Genomic DNA, 20,097 nt, shown 5'->3' on the forward strand with positions numbered 1-20,097 from the left:
AGTGCTTCTTCATGTGATGCTTTAAGAAAACTTTTTTCCACTTTCACTTTTCAAATTCTCTAACAACCAAGAAATTCTTGCAGTCACCAAATGTCAGCTAGGTATACTGTTTGGAATTCCTGGCTCTCAAATTAGAAATAAAATCCCCAGAAAACTCTATATTCTATTCCTTTCACAATTTTAGGTAGCAACAGAAAGTAATATTGGGACTCCTGTGTGTGTGTGCTCACTTGTGTCTGACTCTGAACTGTAGCCTGCAAGGATCTTCTGTCCACGGGATTTTCCAGGCAAGAGTACTGGAAGAGGTTGCCATTTCCTTCTCCAGGGGATCTTTCCAACCCAGGGATTGAACCCATATATAATTACTCCTGACACTGGTTTTATATATAAAATGTTACACATATATAAAATGTTATATATATATATATATATAATGTTACAGCAGCACATTATATCTTGCTTAAAATGAAATGGATAGAAAAAAAAATCCTCATCTTTTTTCCTGCATGCAGATTATCCTTAAGAAAAAGATAGTGTGAATAAATTTATTAGCTGTGCTAGAAAAAAATGCCTGTTTTTAATTTAACCTAGGTTTAGACTTCAGTACTTGAATTTTTTTTTTTTTAACCTGTGATACATTGAAGTTTTGAGCTTTAGTTTTTAATCTGTAAAATTGGTTTCAGATCGCTGCCTACCACATAGGGTTATTGTGGAGATGAAATGAGATCATTTATGCGAAATTGTAAACAATGAAAGTACTAAGCCTAATAAGCCTTTGAGAGCTGGGCTTTGCAGGCCTTGCATTTTAGGAAAGATTATTACTGTCCATTAATCTAGAGCGTAATGGAAATTCACTCTATATCTTGAAATCCTGTGCTTACTACTTTTAACCTTGCACCAGACATGGCTGGCTGATCTGTTTAGTTGTGTTACTTGTCTAGTTTCTTCTGACTTTTCACTAACACCCCACACCCCTGTGGGGAAAGGAGAGGGGCAAAAAAGTGTTTGCTTGGTGATATCTCCAAGCTATTATTCTAGCAGGCCACCTTTCACTTCTTGGGGTGGTTAGAGGGTTGTGTAAAGTAAGTAGTTTGCAGGGTCACTACTCCTCATATCTGTAACTTCTTTCTTTGAAAATTATCTTTTACCCACCATATTTATTAGGTGTCAAGAATATAGAAATGCTTACAAGCCATATAAAGCTTTACATAAACTATTGGCTGTCATTATTAATAATTATTAAGATAATGAATGTGTAAAACAGGGACTGAACACAGCCTGGCAAACACTTCCAGGCTTATATTCCTTATTACTACTGAGGAACTCACTTTTCTTTTGACAACAAAGAAGAGGGAAGGATCTGAGGTTCCTTACTAGGTGTGGCCATTGGTGGATGTTGGCTTGAGCAAAGTGGATCTGATTTGCTTCCCAGGACGTGGGTTGCTCCATCAGTTGTTCCTCTTGCAGGAACATCTTCCAGGACAGGACAGATAATGTATCCCCTAAAATTTAACTGCCAGAAATGAAATAAGAAATTGACCACACTCTTTCAGATCTAGAGACACTACATGAATTATGTTAATTCATGTTATGTTATTCACTTTAATAAAAGTGCACTCTTGGTACCAACCAGGTTGTAAAAATCAAATTACACAAAAACTGTGTATGGTCTGAGAGTTAGTGGACAGTGACATTGACCCAGTCTCTAAAAGCGTTGTTGTCTAGCTAACTAAGGTATTCTCCAGAAAACGGGGCTGGAGGTCTACAGATTCATAATCCCTTCTCCAAAACAAGATCTGTTTTAGAATTCAGGATCCTGATGTACCATGATGTCAAACACCCTGAGTGAGATCTAAAGCAGAACCCTATAATCAGATGCATTAATACATCTGCATCATAAAGAATAAATCCCCATGCTAAGTGGTTTAATAAAAGCTATAAATACAAGTTAGGATTTACTGCCAATAAGATCAGATCATGTCATATTTTGTTAGCAAACGTGTTATGCACACCTTTTGATTTTCAGGGACTTTTGAATTTTGGAATTAGTCATAAGGAATTGTTGATCTGCATTATGTTTGGGTGTTAGCTCCTAATAGGGGTTCCTTTCATATGTGTTAAGATACCATGTAACAAGTAAGTTGCTCATGAGACACTAGGGTGAGTAGCACCATTATTTTTGGGAGGGTGTGGGGGGAGCCTGGGTTCAACTTCCAGCCATGAAGAGTGACTTTGGGAAGGTTATTTAGTTTTCCAGAGTCTTAGTTTTTTTGTCTTTGGAGCTGTAGGAATTATTACATAAGATATGCACATAAGGTACAATGTACATTGCATTAGGCACTCTACAAAATATATGTTCATTTCCTCATTTGCTATAAGGAGATAGTAATGGTGCTTGTCACAGAGGTGTTTTATGAGTCCTAAATAGATGTAACCTGCTTTCCTATCAGCAGAGTCATTTTTAGGGAAAAAAAAGACAATAAATATGAATGAATGAATGGCACATTGAAAATTATGATATTCATAACTAGAATTTTCCAAACTGTAATTCCATCCCATTCCATCTCAATCCTTCCAAACTGCTTCCCTTCCCCCAGCAGCAACCCTTATTCCACCCCTCCCCAAGCCCCAACACCTTGATCTTCCTTCATTTGCACAGCGCTTGATGAACTTGGCACTTGTCTTCCTCACCACAACCATGCAGGTGTGTGAGGCTGTCTGGGAAGCTGTCCCAGACGCTGACAAACCCTTGGCAGTGGGATAGAAAAGCAAAAGGGAAATTTTGGCTGACATCTCCAGATTTGACTGCTTGCTCATCTGGAGAGTTCCAGAGGTATCTTTAAAGTTTTAGGATAAATGATGAGACTGCTGTACTTTTCTATTCCCCCCAGTCCCTAACGGATACATCTCTTGGGTTCTCTCTTTTTTTTTTTTTCAGTTGGTTATAGTTGAGTCACGTGTTTGGTCAGTAACCGTGGGGTTCGGTGAAGTCGTAAGTCTGCAAGATGTAAATGCCAGCAGCGGCTGCAGGAGCGGGCATCAGCTAGGCAGAGATCAGGGAAAGAATGTGTGTGCTTTGGGTGCCACAGCTCAGACTGATGTCTTGGCATGGTTGTCGTATTTCCTGGCATGTAAGGACCGTATCCTCTCTTAAGGCCACATATATTTGGCAAGCCCTATTATACTACTTTTTCAAAGGGGTGCTTAGGTAATGAAGGTGATAGATAATATTGGGTAGGTACCAGTCGGACAGGGACATGAGAGAATATGGAAAAAATCCTTTTTAAAGAGCTTTATTACATTAGATTGTAGTGTCTGTAAACAATTACTGCATTCAGGGAGTTGCAGGGCTTAAATGAGAAACACAGCTTTGTCAGATTATACCAGTCGGATAAAATGGCATGGGCTCCGGAAATCTATAATTAAATGTATTTTTGAAAATGAAAAATATAGCGTAACATCTGGTTTATTTCACTACAGAAGTGCCTGGGTATTGCTTCAATCAGTGTGATTGACTCTGGCTGATATTTGGATTTCTCTGTGTAAAGTAACTATTTTAATTAAATTTTTTTCTGCTTGATTCTCTTTGTGCTGTAAACAGATTATTCATACACACACATTCCTATAGAAAATGGCTGCCTTATTTAGAAAATCTAATGTTTGCTCATTTTCTTTTCCTTGCAGCGGATATTCAACTCCTTTGTTTACACTGAGAAAATCTCAAATGGAGAAAGTGAAGTGCAGCAGGTAAGAGGTGATGGCACACTTGGCATTCTCTGTCTTTGGATTGATTTTGGCTTCATGACTCTTTCCAGTCTCCATGTGAGGTTGTCTGTTGCTCTTTATATATGATTTCATATACATCTTAGGCAAATGGTGACAACCTCCCACTTAGGTTCTTATAAGCAATTGGAATAATGGTTATAGGATGGTTTTCTGCTATTCATGCAATACATTGAAAATACTATTTAGTTCCGTGTTATTTTTTTTTTGGAAATTCCAAAACTCAGATTTTAAAATATTAGAAATGATTTCATCTGCTATAGGAAAAAGTGCTTAGGCTTTGGAATCAGACAAACCCCAGGTCAAATTCTGGTTTTTCTACTTATTTCATGACTCTCAGGAAGAAATTTAGCCTTTTGAGCTACAGTTTCTTAATCTTGAAATAGGTGGAGATATATCTGCTTGATGGGGTTATGAGAATTAAACGAAGTAATGTCCAGTTAACTGAGAATAAGTGAAACACGTTAGGTGGATGGCCTGATGTAGAAGCAGCTCAGTGAATGCTGGCTTCTTTTGTTCTTTTTCTTCCTTCTTCTTGTTTTCTTCCATTGCTGCTTTTCTCCCATCTTCTCAATGCTCTGTGGGGTCAAAAAGTTCTAAGGCCCTATTCTAGTCCCTTTATTTATAGCTGGCTTCAAATGGACTTCTTCCTAAACTAAAACATAGTGTTGGTGAACTTGGTCATAAATAATTGATCTGTGCTTGAAAAAAAAAAGGGTGGTAAAGAGGATTCTGGGTTTTAATTTCAGCTAATCCACCGACCTCATTACACCATATGACTGCCAAGTAGTAATTTGAAGCTAGATTGGAAACTTAAGTAAAAGACAGGACCAAGCTGAAAACCAGAGTGTAACAGAGTGTTTCTACAGAATAAAAAAATAATTATAGGAAAATACAAAATAACTTAAACTCCTTGAGTTGCTGCTTTTATCTTATTCATGTTGACTCGATCGGAACTTCAAAAGTGCTATGCAAAAGGACAAAGTTTTCAAGTGTCATTGAAGTTAAGCTATTTATAGGATACTTATTTATTTATCATAAATTACTGTGGTTTCATCTTGAAGTTCAGCATCTCCTGTTTATAGACATTTAAGATGTTTATTGGTTTCTGCAGGTTAAATTTAGACAACATGGGACATTAAACATGTACCCCTTTTCTTAGATTTAGACAATTTTAAAAACTAATGACCTGAAATTGTAGGGAATGTGGTTTGTTGTATCAAATCTTACCTTCATAATTCTGTCTTACTTTTATTCTGGCAAACTGGAAAGTGCTTTTGAAAGGGTTTTTCATGAAAAGGGTTTTTATAGGGGAAGGTTTCTACATAAAGCATGTTCAAGGAGACTTATTGGGAGACTAAAAGCCATTTGATAACGTTTTAAAGAAACTGATCCAGGGATATCAGTTTTGTTGCCTTTCTTTACAAATACGAGTTCTTCTTTTAGATGTTTTTTCTTGGCCAAGGGGGATGCCACAGGGCACTTGGGATCTTAATTCCCGGACCAGGGATGGAATCTGTGCCCCTAGCACTGGAAGTGTGGAGTCTGAACCACTGTACCACCAATGAAGTCCCTGTTTAGCTGTTTTTAAACATAAAAGTTGTTTCATTTCCTTGGAGTGATGTCCTTGCTTTTTAAAATCTAGCTGTGAGCAAGTTTGGAAATCTTCTATAATTTCAAAAATTATTAGCAGCTTATTTAGTGCACTTATGGAAGTACAGTGATTTTCATATATTACCACATTGGTTTTTCCATATAACCCTGAAGGAAAGATGCTATCATTATTTTAGATGAGGCGGACAAAACTCCAAAAGATAGAATAAGTTAGCCACAGTCTCATGAATACTAAGTAAGAGAACTGGTTTTCAAAATAAGTTTGACACTAAGTTATACCATCTATATTTTTATTTTAATAGAGTTTATTTTAAAATCTGTATTTTCTTACAAAACAGAAAGTGTCAGTTGCTCAGTTGTGTCTGGCTCTTTGTGATCCTATGGACTGTAGCCATGGAAATCTCCAGGCAAGAATACTGGAGTGGGTTGCCATTCCCTTCTCCAGGGGATCTTCCCAACCCAGGGACTGAACCCAGGTTTCCTGCATTACAGGCAGATTCTTTAGCTGCTGAGCCACCAATGTGTGTTAGTCACTTAGTCATGTCCGGCTCTTTGTGACCCTACGGACTGTAGCCCACCAGGCTCCTCTGTCCATGGGATTCTCCAGGTAAGAATACTGGAGTGGGTTGCCATTCCCTTCTCCAGGGGACCTTCCCAACCCAGGGATCAAACCCAGGTCTCCTGCATTGCAGGCAGATTCTTTACTACCTGAGCCGCTAGGGAAGCCTACAAAACAGAAGACTTTGCTAAGCTGTCTGTAGTTGAAGAAGACAGATGAAGGCGAGTCATCACCTCGTCATTTCTGTCTCCTCCCTTTCATTGTCAAAATGTCTTTCTTAAATATTGACCAGGAATGTACTTTTTAACTTTTCTTTAATTTCTCCAGTCTCTCTAGAAGAACCTTGGACAAAATAGATCTTATGCCGCTTTCACATCCAATATTTGGACATAATTATCATGTCATTATCATTTAGCCTAAAACTGAAAATACCCAGGTCCTGAATAATTTTTTCTTCCATGACAAGTTTTACAGACACTTTCAGTGAGTATCTGCTCTGCCTTCAGTGTGATTCTCTTGTGGCTTGAATTAGACTAGAGTTATCCTCATTCTAAATTGAGAGAACAGAGAACTCCTGACATCTACTTGACTTGATTAATAACAGCCTAGGAACTCAGGGCCCTGTGATCCTGGACAGTAGCCAGGATGAAACCTTTAGGGAAATGCTTACCTCTGTGTTTCCTATTCTGTCCCCCATCATGGTGGCTCACACTTTCATGCATATTATCTCCTTGAAACTATAGAACAACTCTGTAAGGTAGTTGGAGTTTAGCTATAACTAACCAAGTTCAGGAAGGTCAAGGAGCCTAGCTGTTAAGTAATTGAGCTGACTTTTAAAAAATTGTGAAATATATCAAACATGTAGAGTATATAAACCATGTATGAGTAGAATACAGAAATACTGTATTAAAATGAACATTTCAACCTACAACCCATCTAAAGAAACAAAGCATTACTAGTACTTTAAAAAGCACCCATGTAACATCTCCCAGGTGTCATCTCTCTTTCTTGCCCAAGGATAATTCTGTCCTGATTTTTTGTTAGCCATACCTTTGCTTGTGTGTGTTGGAAATATATATATATATAAAATGTCCCTAAATTCATTATTTGATTGTCTTTGTTCTTTATATACATCTCAAGTATATTATGTTCACATATCTTGCTACTTTACTGAGCCTTATATTCATTAAAATCACCTCTGTTGATATATGTAACTAAGGAGCATTTATTTTCAATTATAAGCATTCCATTAAATGCAGTTTATGTATCTGTTTTTCTTTTGATGATGTTTGGGTTGTGTCTAGTGTTGATTTTTATTGTTGTTAGTTGTATCTCCTGGTGCACAATTTAAGTGGAATAATTCTTTGAGTTGCAGGAACATTATTATCCCTGACTTCTGCCAATTAAATGCTTTTCCAAGTAGCCTGGGTCAGGGGAGAGACTGGCTCAGGTGGAGAATTCCTTCTCTAAAGTAGAATTGCTGGGTACTAGAGTGTTCAATGAGATTGGATAATGCAAAACTGCTCCCACAGTGGTTACCATGGGTTACCTTTCTACAGACAGTGTACTGGAAATGCGCTGCTCTATATAATCTTCAATAGTTGGTATTATTGAGTTTTAATCTTTTGCCAGTTTGGAATGTTGAGATTGTATCTAATGAGTTTAATTTGTTTTACTCTGATTACTAATGAGGTTAAAATGACTGTTTACCACATTTATGGTTCATTTTTTGTGTGTTTATTATTATGTCAAATGTCTGCTACTGTCCTTTGCCCATTTTTAAAATTGAGTTGTCTGTTTATTTTAGAAGTTTAACTATTCCACACTTGTTCTAGATCAGGTCTATCCGAAAGAGACTTCTGTGGTGATGGAGATGTTTCATACTGGTGCTAGCTAGTCAAGGAGCGACTAGAGTATGTGGCTGCTGAGCACTTGAAATGTAGCAAAAGCTACTGAGTAATTCAATTTTAAATTTAAGTTAAATAGTCACATATGGCCAGTGATTACCATATTAGATTTCCTTGAAGATTTATGTTTCATAAATATAAATGTTCTCCCAATGTGTGGCTTTTCTTTTCACTTTCTTTACGAATGATATCTTACGTGGGATTATGATATTCAATTCTTACAATTAAGAATTGAAGTTTTAATGTTAATAGTTTTTAAAGTCAATTTTTTTTTTCTTTTTGGTCTCCAGTTATTGGGGTATTGTTAAATTCTACCCCAAAGACACAAGGACATTCTCCTATCTGGTCTTCTAAAATTTTTGTCTTTCTCCTTTAAGACTTTTAGCCACCTGGAATTGCTTTTGATGTTGGATGTGAAGCAGGTATTCAATTTTTTTACCACTGCCCCATGTGTATTGCCAAGAGGTCTTACACTATCTGTTGAGAAATTGTCCTTTTTTTTTTTTTTCTATTTGTTTTCAGTCATTAGTCAAATTTCCATGTATGTGTGAGTTTGATTTGGTTTCCTTTGGTGTGTTTATCTATAATTGTGCCAGTACCACATATCTAGATGGCTAACATCATGTTTCTTAGAATTTTAGATCTTTTGCTCTTACATGTGAATTTTAGAAACAGTATTGGCATTACCATAAATCTATAGAGCAGTTTGGAGAGAATATCTTACTAATATGAATTGGTAAGTACAGTGTCTCTTAGCATAGTTTTATATTTTGTTCACAAAGGACAAATATCCATGCATGTGGGATTTATTTCTAGATTTTTTGTTTGTTTAGGTTATCAGCGTACCTTTAAAAATTGTATTTTTTCTAACTGTTTCTGTTCAGTTCCATGCATATGTTTTATGTCCAATTTTTTTAAGTTATCTTATGAGTTCTCATGATTTATCTGTAGATTCCTTTGAATTTTTTATGTAAATAATTCCTTTTCTGTGTCCTCCTACATTGACCTCCAGAAAAGTATCGTATATTTGATAATTGTATATTGAGGCCACCTATAATATATATTATTTTTATTTATGTGTATTCCTATTTTATCACTTCTTCTTTGATCTATTTAGTTATTTAAAAGTATGTTCTAAAAATTCCAGGTATCTGTAGAATCTTGCTATCAATAATTTTCTAGCCATCTCTGTGTATTCCCTCATTGTACTGAGAGAATAGAGTACATAGAGCTCTTTGGGTTATAGTTTTATGCAGTGTCTCCTATCATAATGACCCACTTGGCCAAGCCCTGAGGTTTTGTCTCTTATGTGTCCAATGCCCCATGTAATCATTAAACTGGAAGTTCCAGGTCTCCAGATTGTGTGTAATTCTCAGGATAAAAGCAGGTTCTGACTCTGGCTTAGTTCCCAGATTTCTGCTCTCCTTACCATCTTAGGGCCACTGAGTCTTTGTTCGGAGACTTCGTGGTCCTAAGGTAGTTTCCACTTTTATTTAAGACACTAACCTGGTGGCTCAAATGGTAAAGAATCTGCCATCTCCAGCAGTGCAGGAGACCCAAGTTCAATCCCTGAGTTGGAAAGATCCCCTGGAGAAAGGAATGGCTACCCACTCCAGTATTCTCGTCTGCAGAAGCCCATGGACAAGAGGAGCCTTGTGGGCTACAGTCCATGCGGTCACAGACAGTCAGACACCAGTGAGCAACTTAACGCTTTCAGTTTCAGCCTCTTAACAATTGTAACAGCTCTTAACAATTATAACAGTTCAGCTGTTTCTAGGATTGGCTTAGTGAGCCAAAAACAGATTAGTTATTTGAAGTAGATTATTGACCTATGTCCTCTTAATTATAGCTCACAATCTTTAGTTGGAAAGGAACCACTTTGCTATGCCTGCTTTCATATGTTTCATAGTATCTGGAATACTGACTTGCATTTTCTATCCATCGTTTCTCCTTTGGGTTAATGAAAACTGGAGCCCCATGGGTTCTTGCTCTCTCTCTTTACTATCAAATCTTATTGAGAGTTGGAGCTGACTTGTGCATACTATGTAATTTGGCAGTAAAGCCGACCTGTTAATATCTTTCTGGTTAGGGGAGTAAAATAATTAAAACTAATAAAAACCATTTTGTGATTTTTGACTCTTACCACAAAACTCTCTTTGGTATATAGACTTTTCTTTGCTTTTTCTCATTATTTCTTTTAAATTAACCTTTGAGTGTGGTTCTAAATTGCCTAACAATGTGTTTTAAATTTTTAATTAGTTCACTATGTAGTTCATTTTGCTGCCAAAAAGCTATAGCAACAGCCTCAGGAAAATAAAAATCCCAGGCACACATTCTCATGTGGGTCACCTCCCACTGACTTCATTTTTGAATACTTTAAGAAAAGAAGTTTTGTGAACACCTAAGGGCGTTATATCAAACTGAACCTGCATCAGGAAAAATAAATTTTCCATCAAGTGCTCTGTAAGAGAGCAAAATGTGCTCCATAAGACACAAAGCAGTGAAGGAAAAAACAAAAGGAGGAACAGCTTCTTGGGCCACTCGATTGAATCACTTAAAAACAACTACTTTGGATATGTTTGAAGAGTTTGCTCTAACTTTTTCTCAAGTGCTTGAGTAATTATTTATGTTAACAATTTGTTTTTAATGATATGGCAAACATTTTCATAATTATTACAGTATTTCATAAACTATTGATTTTTGGCAGCAGCTGATTTTAGAAGACCTCAGAATTCTTTTGAAATGAGCAAACTGTCAGGGGAACTGTATACTTAAAGAGGAGATGTACCTGACTTTGGACCAAGGGCATTCATCTAAAAGTCTGCCTGTCTTGGTATTAGTTCTTCAGGATCACATACATGTGTGCTCAATCACTTCAGTCATGCCGGACTCTTAGTGACCTCATGGACCACACCCACCAGGCTCCTCTGTCCGTGGGATTTTCCTGGCAAGAACACTGGAGTGGATTGCCATGGCCTGCTCCAGGGGATCTTCCTGACCCAGGGATGGAACCCACGTCTCTTGCATTGCAGGCAGATGATTTACCACTAAGCCACCAGGGAACCCCAGGATCATATGCATTAACATACAAGCATGCTCTTCTATCTTAAACACACATGCAAAACCCCCTTCTTTTGATTCCACCTCCCTCTCCAACTACTGTCCCATTTCTTTCTTCCCCTTCAAGGCACAGCCCCATCACAAGAGATGTCTCTGCTCCGGAGATCCAGCTCTCCCTTTCTCTCTAAAACCTTCTCTGGTCCCACCAATCCCAAAACACCACCATCTTGGAGGTCACTGGTTACCTCCACTTTGCTGAATCCAGGGTCTTCACTGTATTAGTAATGAACAGCTAGTCCCTTCCTTCTTCTTTCAGAAGCTGTCCTTACTTGGGCCTGCAGGATACTCCACTTGCCTCCTTGCTGTTTGCCGGCACATTCCTGCCTCAGGGCCTTTGCACTGGCTCTGTTCCAACATGTAATCCCCGTGGGCCCTCGCTTCCTTCAAGTCCTTTCTAGTGTCTCCTTCCAAAAGAGCTGACCACCGTATTTATACTGCAGCCCACACTGCTCCCCAAACTCCTGATTTTCTTTTAGTTTTTCTTTTATCACATCACTTTTTGATTTTTAGGGTCCTGGATTTATAAAACTAGTTTGGAAATTCCACCTCTGTTACTTTTCAAACAGTGTAGGTTTGGTGTTTTTCCTTCCTTTGATGTTAGGTAGAACTCACCAGAGCACCATCTGGACCTGAAGTTAGTTTTTGATCATCCAGATTCTTTAATAGCTCTAGGTTTGGGGTTTTTCTAGGGTTGGACTTTTTTTTTTCCCCCCTTCTTCAGATTTTCTCTCATTTTGTGTCAGTTTTGGTGAGTTTTTTTTTTTTTTTTTTCTGTCAAGAAATTTCTCCCTTTCATCTAAGTTGTTATACTTATTGGCATAAAGGTATTTATAATATTTTTATTATCCTCTTAATTTCTGTTGGCTAGAACAATAGAAAATGACAAATAAAATAAAATATTGATTTTTTGAAAAAATCAATAAAATGGTTAAACTAGATGGCAGAGAATGAGTTATTGAATGAGAGCAAATTAGTAATGATTTTCTAAAAGTTCAATTGAGCTTTTTTTGTTTTCTGTTTCATGGATTTATGCTCTTTGTTATTTCCTTCCTTATATTATTGATTAATTTTTCTTTTTTGCTTCTTATACTGTAACTTTAGGGGTTTTTTAAATACTTTTCTTTTTGTCAGATAGAATTTAAAGCTATAAACTTTCCTCTAAGCACTACTTTAGTTACACCTCCACAAAATTGAACATGATATATTTTTACTGTCATTCAGTTTTAAAATATATCGTGATTTCCTTTGTGATTTCTTCTTTGACCCATGGATTACTCTGAGGTATGTTGTCCACTTTCAAAACATTTGGGGTCTCCTTAGTAACAATCTTATTGTTACTGATTTCTAATTTAATTTCACTGCGGTCAAGGAACAGACTCTATGATTTTCAATCTTAATTTATTGTAACTTTGGTTTTGTGATCTAGTATAAAGGATCTATCTTGGGTGAATATACCATGTAAATTTTAAAAGAATGTGTATTCTCCAGTTGTTGGTTGTTGTATTCTTTATATATCCATTAGGTTAAGCTGGTTGTGGGGCTTCCTTAGTGGCCCAGTTTGTAAAGAATTTGCCTGCAATTCCAGAGGCATGGGTTCTATCCTTGGGTAGGGAAGATCTCCTGGAGAAGGAAAGGGCAACCCACTCCAGTATTCTTACCTGGAGAACCCCATGGACAGAGGAGCCAAGCAGGCTTCAGTCCATGGGATCACAAAGAATGGACATGACTGAGTGACTAACTTTCACTTTCAAGCTGGTTGATCATTTATTTTATGGCTGATTTTTTTTATTTGTATAATATTATCATCACATGGGTTTGAACCCTGGGTCGGGAACACACAGGAGATGCGGGATTAATCCCTGGGTCTGGAAGATCCCCTGGAGAAGGAAATGGCAACCCACTCCAGTAGTCTTGCCTGGGAAATCCCACAGACAGAGGAGACTGGCAGGTGACAATCCATGGAGTTGCAAAAGAGTCAGACACAACTTAGTGATTAAGCCGAGAGGAATGGTAATATTTTCAACTACAGTGGTGGAATTGTGTATTTTTCCCTTTAATTCTGAAGCTTGGTTATTAGGCATATAGACATTTAAGACTATTAGGTCTTGATGACTTTTTATATAAATTGTGACATTTTGGAATGTCATTTTTAATCTGATAATGCTCTTTCCTTAAAGTGTATTTTACCTGATATTAACATAGGTACTCCAGCTTTTATATGCTTCCTATTTTTTCATATGTCTTTTTACTGGTATTTACTTTGTATCTCTGTTGCTAAAAGTGTGTATATTGTAGACAGAATATAGTTGAGATTTTCTTTCTTTCTTTAGTTCTAGCTATTCTGACAATTTCTGTCTTTTAATGGTGAGTACTTAGTCAATTAATATTATTTTGATTGTTGGATTTAGGTCAACTATTTTATTATTTTCTGTTTTCCTTTTTTTTCAGTTCTCTACCTTGTTTTGGACTTTCGAATATTTTTTGAATTGTACTTTATTTTTAGCTATATGCCTTTTCATATTTTAAATATATGGTCTAGAACTTTATTGCAGCCTTTTTAGAGTTAATAATCTATCACCTCATGTATAACCTAAAACCCTCACAATCTTATAGGTTCATTTTTTTACTGTTCTTTATACTAGAGTCATCATATTCTTACATCCACAAGTATTGCAAACTACTCAAGGAAGTGTTATTGCTTTGGCTTTAAACTGTCATATGAATTTAATAAATAAAGGAAAGAAAGATCACATATTTATCATTTCCAATACTAATCATTTTTTTCTAAACATACCAACTGATATTAAGCCTAAAGACTTACAGTGTAGCTTTCCTGGTTACAAATTGTATTAGTATTTATGTTTCATGATATTTTGTACTCAGAAAATGTCTCTATTTTGTCTTTTCTCTTAAAAGATGTTTTTGCTTGAGATTGAATTCCAGATTGACTTTTTTTTTTTAATCTTTTTGCACTTTAGTAATGTCCCATGTGTACTGGACTCCATAGTTTCTGATGAGGACTCAGTGCAAGTTGCTATTACTCTGTATGCATTGTCATGCCCCCATTTCCCACCCCATGGCTACTTTTAAGACTTTTTTCTGTATCTTTAGTGTTTTGTATCTTTAGTAATTTGACTATGGCTGCCTAGACATAGCCATCTTTATATTTATCGTGCTTGGTGTTTGTTGAGCAGTCTGAATCTGTAAAATTTATATCTTTCATCAAACTTGGGGACTCTCTTGACCATTATATCCTCAAATAGTTTCTCCATTATATGTTCTCCTTCTGGGTCTCCAATTATACATACATCAAATCTTTTAATATTTCACCATAAGTTCCTGAGATGATACCTCTTTCTATTATTATTTAAAATTTTCCCTCTCTGACCTTCAAATTAGATAATTTTTTAATTGATTTAGGAATTCATTCATATTATCTCCATTCTACTATTGACCTCTCCAAATATATTTAAATTTTTTCAGATGCATTTAAAATTTTTTTTTTGTATTTTTTCTTTTTTAAATTATGAAAGCATGATAACACATTTACAGGAGACTTGGAAAATACAAAGCAAAGTTACATTTAGTTCCACGATATATTACAATTTTTCTTATTAGACTAATTAAGATTTTTAGTTGGAATTTCAATATCAAATTCTCAAAAATTAATAAAATGAATAGAAAAGTAGAAGGATATAGTATACCTGAAAAGCACTATGAACCAACTCAACATAATTAAGATTTGTACAATAGTATGATATAAATTTTATTCAAGTTCTCAGAGACTGTAAGCCAAGAGACACTGGAATATATCCAAGGACATAAAACAAGGTACAAAAATTTCATGGTCTAAAGATTTTGAGATTATACAGAATCTATTCTCTTATCACTGTGGAATTATGTTAGAGATCAATGTCAAAAGATATTTTAAAATAACCTACATATTTTCAAGTGCATTGTGACATTTCCCAAGAGAGGTCTTTGACTTAGCTATTGAAAACTTCAATGAAGTTAGAAGACTGAAAAAACACCGAGGGTGGTTACAGAGAAGAAAGCAACTAAATGAGAAATTAATATCAATGATACTTTTAAAACCTCACATTTTTGGAAATTAAGTGTCCATTTTTAAATTGTGGGTGTATCTAAGAAGCCATAATAAGGAAAATGGGAAAGTATTTGTTAACAGAATAAAAATGAAGAGAATTTATCAAAATTTGTTACATACAGCTGATGCTACTCAGTGCAGCTAAATACAATGTGAAATCCTGAGTAAGGTATGAAAACGAATAATGGATACTAACATAAATATTTGTGAAATTAGAATAAAATTTGTACTTTAGTTAATAATACTGTATCACATGGTTACTTTCCTGGTTTGTTTGCTTCATTTGTTTTGTTTCTTACAACACAGTATTTCTTTATATTCTCAGGATTGGATTAGAAGTTTCAAGCCTATTCAAAAAAATTTTGTTTAATCAGTAAGACAATAAGCTTTCTAGATTGTCAGCAGTAATACTATATGCCAGAATAAAACAAACTGTGTCAAAGTTTTAAGTGAATATACATTACAAATCTATTTTTCTATTCATACTTAGTCAAACAAATAGAATCAAAATGTCATAAATTTATTAGCTAGGCAAAATTTACATTATATATATAGAGAGAGACACACACAAAGATTTTTCTACTACACTTGACAAAGGCTTGAGAAAGAGCAACAACAAAAAAGAGATGTGGAGATTGAAAAGCATAAAATAAATGAAATGGGAGCACTGAATATGAAATAGAAAAAAGTAAAGCAACTAGATAAAAGTAAAAGATCATCATATAACCCTGTTCTTTTGAAACATGGCTGCTCATTAGAATCACATCCTGAGCTTGGGAGGAAACTCCAAGTTGTGTGTGTGTGTGTGTGTGTGTGTATGTGTGTGTGTATGTGTGTGCATTTGGATTTTAAAAAATGATTACAGGTTTTTCTATTAAATGGTAGTTTTAGTGATATAGAATTCTGTTATTTTCTGACCAATGATAAAATGGTATTAAAAAAATAATACATAGTCACAATAGTGAAAGATGTGTATCAGTTTTCACAGTCAGTAGCCAGAAAAAATAAAAAAATAGAATTACAGTTGCAAGTCATAATGGAAACCTGATTAACCCAACAATAGATAATTACATACAGTTTGGTGGGGAGGTTAAGCAGAGTGATGTAGTAAGTGAAAACACACAAATGTGCATGTTCTCATCCCCCTCAACCAGTCTATGGCTTTTGGTTGGTGCATTTGATCCATTGACATTTAAGGTTATTATCAATATGTATGATCTTATTACCATTTTCTTAATTGTTTTGGGTTTATCTTTTGTAGATCTTTTCCTTGTCTCGTGTTTCCTGCCTAGAGAAGTTCCTTTTGCATTTGTTGTAAAGCTGATTTGGTGCTACTGAATTCTCGTAACTTTTGCTTCTCTGTAAAGCTTTTGATTTCTCTGTCAAATCTGAATGAGAGTCTTTATGGGTAGAGGATTCTTAGTTGTAGCTTATTCCTTTTAATCACTTTAAATATGTTGTGCCAGTCCCTTCTGGCTTGCAGAGTTTCTGTTGAGAAATCAGGTGATAACCTTATGGGAATTCCCTTGTATTTTTTCATTTTTCCCTTGTTATTTTCAATATTTCGTTTGAGTCCACTTTTTGTCAGTTTGATTACTATGTGTCTCAGTGTGTTTTCCTTGATTTTATTCTGCCTGGGATTCTGTACTTCCTGGATTTGATTGACTATTTCCTTTACTATGGGAGGGAACTTTTCAACTATTATCTCTTCAAGTATTCTCTCAAGTCCTTTCTATCTCTCTTCTGCTTCTGGGACCCCTATAAAGTGAATGGTGGTGTGTTTGATGTTGTCCCAGAGGCCTCTTAGGTTGTCTTCTTCTTTTTTTTTTTTTCCATTCTCTTTTCTGTATTCTGTCTTGTAGCATTGATTTCCACTATTCTATCTTCCAGGTCACTTATCCGTTCTTCTGCTTTACTTATTCTGCCACTGATTCCTTCTAGTGTATTGTTCATCTGTTTGTTTGTTCTTTGATTCTTCTAGTCTTTGGTAAACACTTCTTGCATCTTCTCCATTCTTTTTCTGAGATCTTGGATCATCTTCACTATCTTTATTCTGAATTCTTTTCCTGGAAGGTTGCCTGTTTCCACTTCATTTAGTTGGTTTTCTAGGGTTTTATCTTGTCCCTTCATCTGGGTCATAACCCCCTTGCCTTTTCATTTTAATTAGCTTTCTGTGATATAGTTTTCATTCTAGCTTGGCAGCAGGATTGTGGCTCTTCTTGCTTCTTCTGTCTGCCCTCTGGTGGATGAGGCCTAAGAGGCTTGTATAAGCTTCCTGATGGGAGGGATGGTGGTGGGAAAAACTGGGTCTTGCTCTGGTGGGCAGGGCCATACACTCAGTAAAACTGTTAGCTGTCTGCTGATTGGTTGGGCTGTGCCCCCTCCCTGTTAACTATTTTGCCTGAGGCAACCCAATTGGAGTCTACAGGCTCTCAGTTCGGTTTAGTCACTCAGTTGTGTCCAACTCTTTGCAACCCAATGGACTGCAGCACGCCAGGCTTCCCTGTCCATTACAACTGCTGTACCTTGCTCAAACTCCAGTCTATCAAGTTGGTGATGCTATCCAACCATCTCTGTGGTAGAGCCTATAGGCTCTATGGTAGGGCTAATAGCAACTTCCAAGAAGGCTTACACCAAGAGGCTCCTCCCAGGAAATACCCCAACCCATGCCTCGACAAAAGGCCCTCCAGCACTAGCAGGCAGGTCTGGTTCCGTCTCTGTGCGGTCACTGCTCCTTTCCCCTGGGTCTTGGTGTGAGCACGATTTTGTTTGTGCCCTCCAAGAGTGGAGTTTCTGTTTATCCCAGTCCTGTGGAAGTCCTGTAATCAAATTATGCTGGCCTTCAAAGTCAGAATCTCTGGGGATTCCCAGCCCCTGTGCTGGATACCCAGGCTGGGTAGCTGGGGCTCAGAACCTTCACAACAGTGTGAGAACTTCTTTGGTATTATTGTTCTCCAGTTTGTTGGTTGCCCACTTGGCAGCTTCTGCTTTGTGCTTCCCTGATAATTCAGTTGGTAAAGAATCCACCTGCCATGCAGGAGACCCCCGTTTGATTCCTAGGTTGGGAAGATCTGCTGGAAAGGGGATAGGCTACCCACTCCAGTGCTCTTGGGCTTCTCTTGTGGCTCAGCTGGAAAGAATCCACCTGCAATGTGGGAGGACCTGGGTTTGAGCCCTGGCTTGGGAAAATCTCCTGGAGAAGGGAAAGGCTACCCACTCCAGTATTCTGGCGTGGAGAATTCCATGGACTGTATAGTCCATGATGTTGTAAAGTGTTGGACATGACTGAGCAACTTTCACTTTCACTTTCTTCCCTTTGTGTTTGGACATGAGGTATTGTTTTTTGATGGATTCCAGTATCCTCCTGTGGAAGGTTGTTCAACAGCTAATTGTGATTTTGAATTCTTCCTGGAGGAGATGCAGGTCCTTCTCCTCAGCCATATTTAAGCTCCAGAAAATTTTCAGGTGTATTTTTCAGCTCTAAGATTTCCATTTGCCTCTTTATAATAGACGTTGTTTTCCTCTACTGAGACTTTTCTCTTTTCACTCATTGCAAGAACAATTTTCCTTTGAATTCTTGAGCATAGGTATAATGCTGTGCTTAGTCACTGAGTCGTGTCAGACTCTTTGTGACTCCGTGTACTTTAGTCCACCAGGCTCCTCTGTCCATGGGGATTCTCCAGGCAAAAATGCTGGAGTGGGTTGCCATGCCCTCTCCAGGGGATCTCCCAGGGATTGAACCCAGGTCTCCCGCATTGCAGGCAGATTCTTTACCAGCTGAGACACAAGGAAAGCCAAAGAATACTGGAATAGGTAGCCTATCCTTTCTCCAGGGGATCTTCCCAACCCAGGAATCGAACCGGAGTCACATGCATTGCAGGCGGATTCTTTACCAGCTGAGCTACCAGGAAAGCCATTTTAGAATCCTGCCTGATCATTCATCTTTAAATGTCTGAAGTTAATCTCTGTGGTTGTCTTCTTTTCTTGAGAAATTGGTCACACTTTGCTTTTCCTTTATATATCAAAAAATTGGGTTCTGCTCTGGAGATTGTGGAAAAAAAAATCTGTATTCTATTATATTCCAATGAGAAGTGTTGAATTTGTTTGTTTTATCTGGTAATTAACTTGGATATAAACTGCTAATTTGTCTCTTTGATAACAGCTCAAATTTCAGCTCAAGTGTTTATCTTTATAGGTAGCTTACCTCATACATGTATAGTATAGAATCTAAGAATTTTTCTGCCCCCAAATATATTTCAAACACTTGAGCATTTAAAACACATTATGGTACAAATCTAGTTTTTATTAATATTAATTATTTTTATGAATTGTAATTTGACACTGATTCTGCCTGAAAGATTTGAAGTTTAGTGTTTCATTCCACCAAATACATCACTGAGACAAACTAAAGGAGACGCATATTGGTTTTATAAGAAATCAATACTTAGCAGATGCTAATAATACTCTGTTATTCTTTCATCTGAGTATGAACTCAAGGCCTCAGCCATGAACAATTCAGATCAGTTCAAAGCAATAGATTACATCCATCTTAAAAGCAAGAAATAGATTTTGCACAAAATTATATCCTTTTTTTATATGAAAAGAAATATACTTAGTAGCAGAATGATTTGCATGTGGCCTAAAAGCATAAAAGACCTCTTCAAAGAGATTGTGAATAGAGAATCAGTTATAATGAGTTGGTTTATGTGCTAAAGTGTAAATAATCAGTCCTAACTAACATGATGTTTAGAATTTTAAAGCTGGAAAGGACCTTGGACATTATGAGTACATGACCAGAAAGGATAGATAACTTTTCTTCTTTTTTTTTTTGACAGTTCTCTTGTAGTTTGGAAGAGAGAACAAGAGTTTCATCTTTTGATTTGAAAGACTTGAGCTCCAGGCAGGACTCTGTCACTTACTATTTGGTTTGATTTTTGGCATTATATTTAACTTTTTCATTTATCTATAAAATAGGGATAATAGTCTTGTAAGATTGTTTGAAAGTTGTA

At 36.6% G+C, this 20,097-nt stretch overlaps 1 protein-coding gene across 1 annotated transcript in view; it reads left to right on the top strand.

Annotated features, from left to right (window-relative positions):
- The window catches only part of CACHD1 (cache domain containing 1), a 235,687-nt gene that overhangs the window by 90,365 nt on the left and 125,225 nt on the right, over positions 1–20,097 (top strand). The window contains exon 2 of the mRNA XM_005678311.3: positions 3,685–3,747. Coding sequence (XP_005678368.2) covers positions 3,685–3,747 — 63 coding nt within the window. The remainder of the gene's footprint in view (positions 1–3,684; positions 3,748–20,097) is intronic.

The sequence above is a fragment of the Capra hircus genome, chromosome 3, assembly GCF_001704415.2.
Source record: "Capra hircus breed San Clemente chromosome 3, ASM170441v1, whole genome shotgun sequence".
In the NCBI taxonomy this organism is placed as follows: Eukaryota; Metazoa; Chordata; class Mammalia; order Artiodactyla; family Bovidae; genus Capra; species Capra hircus.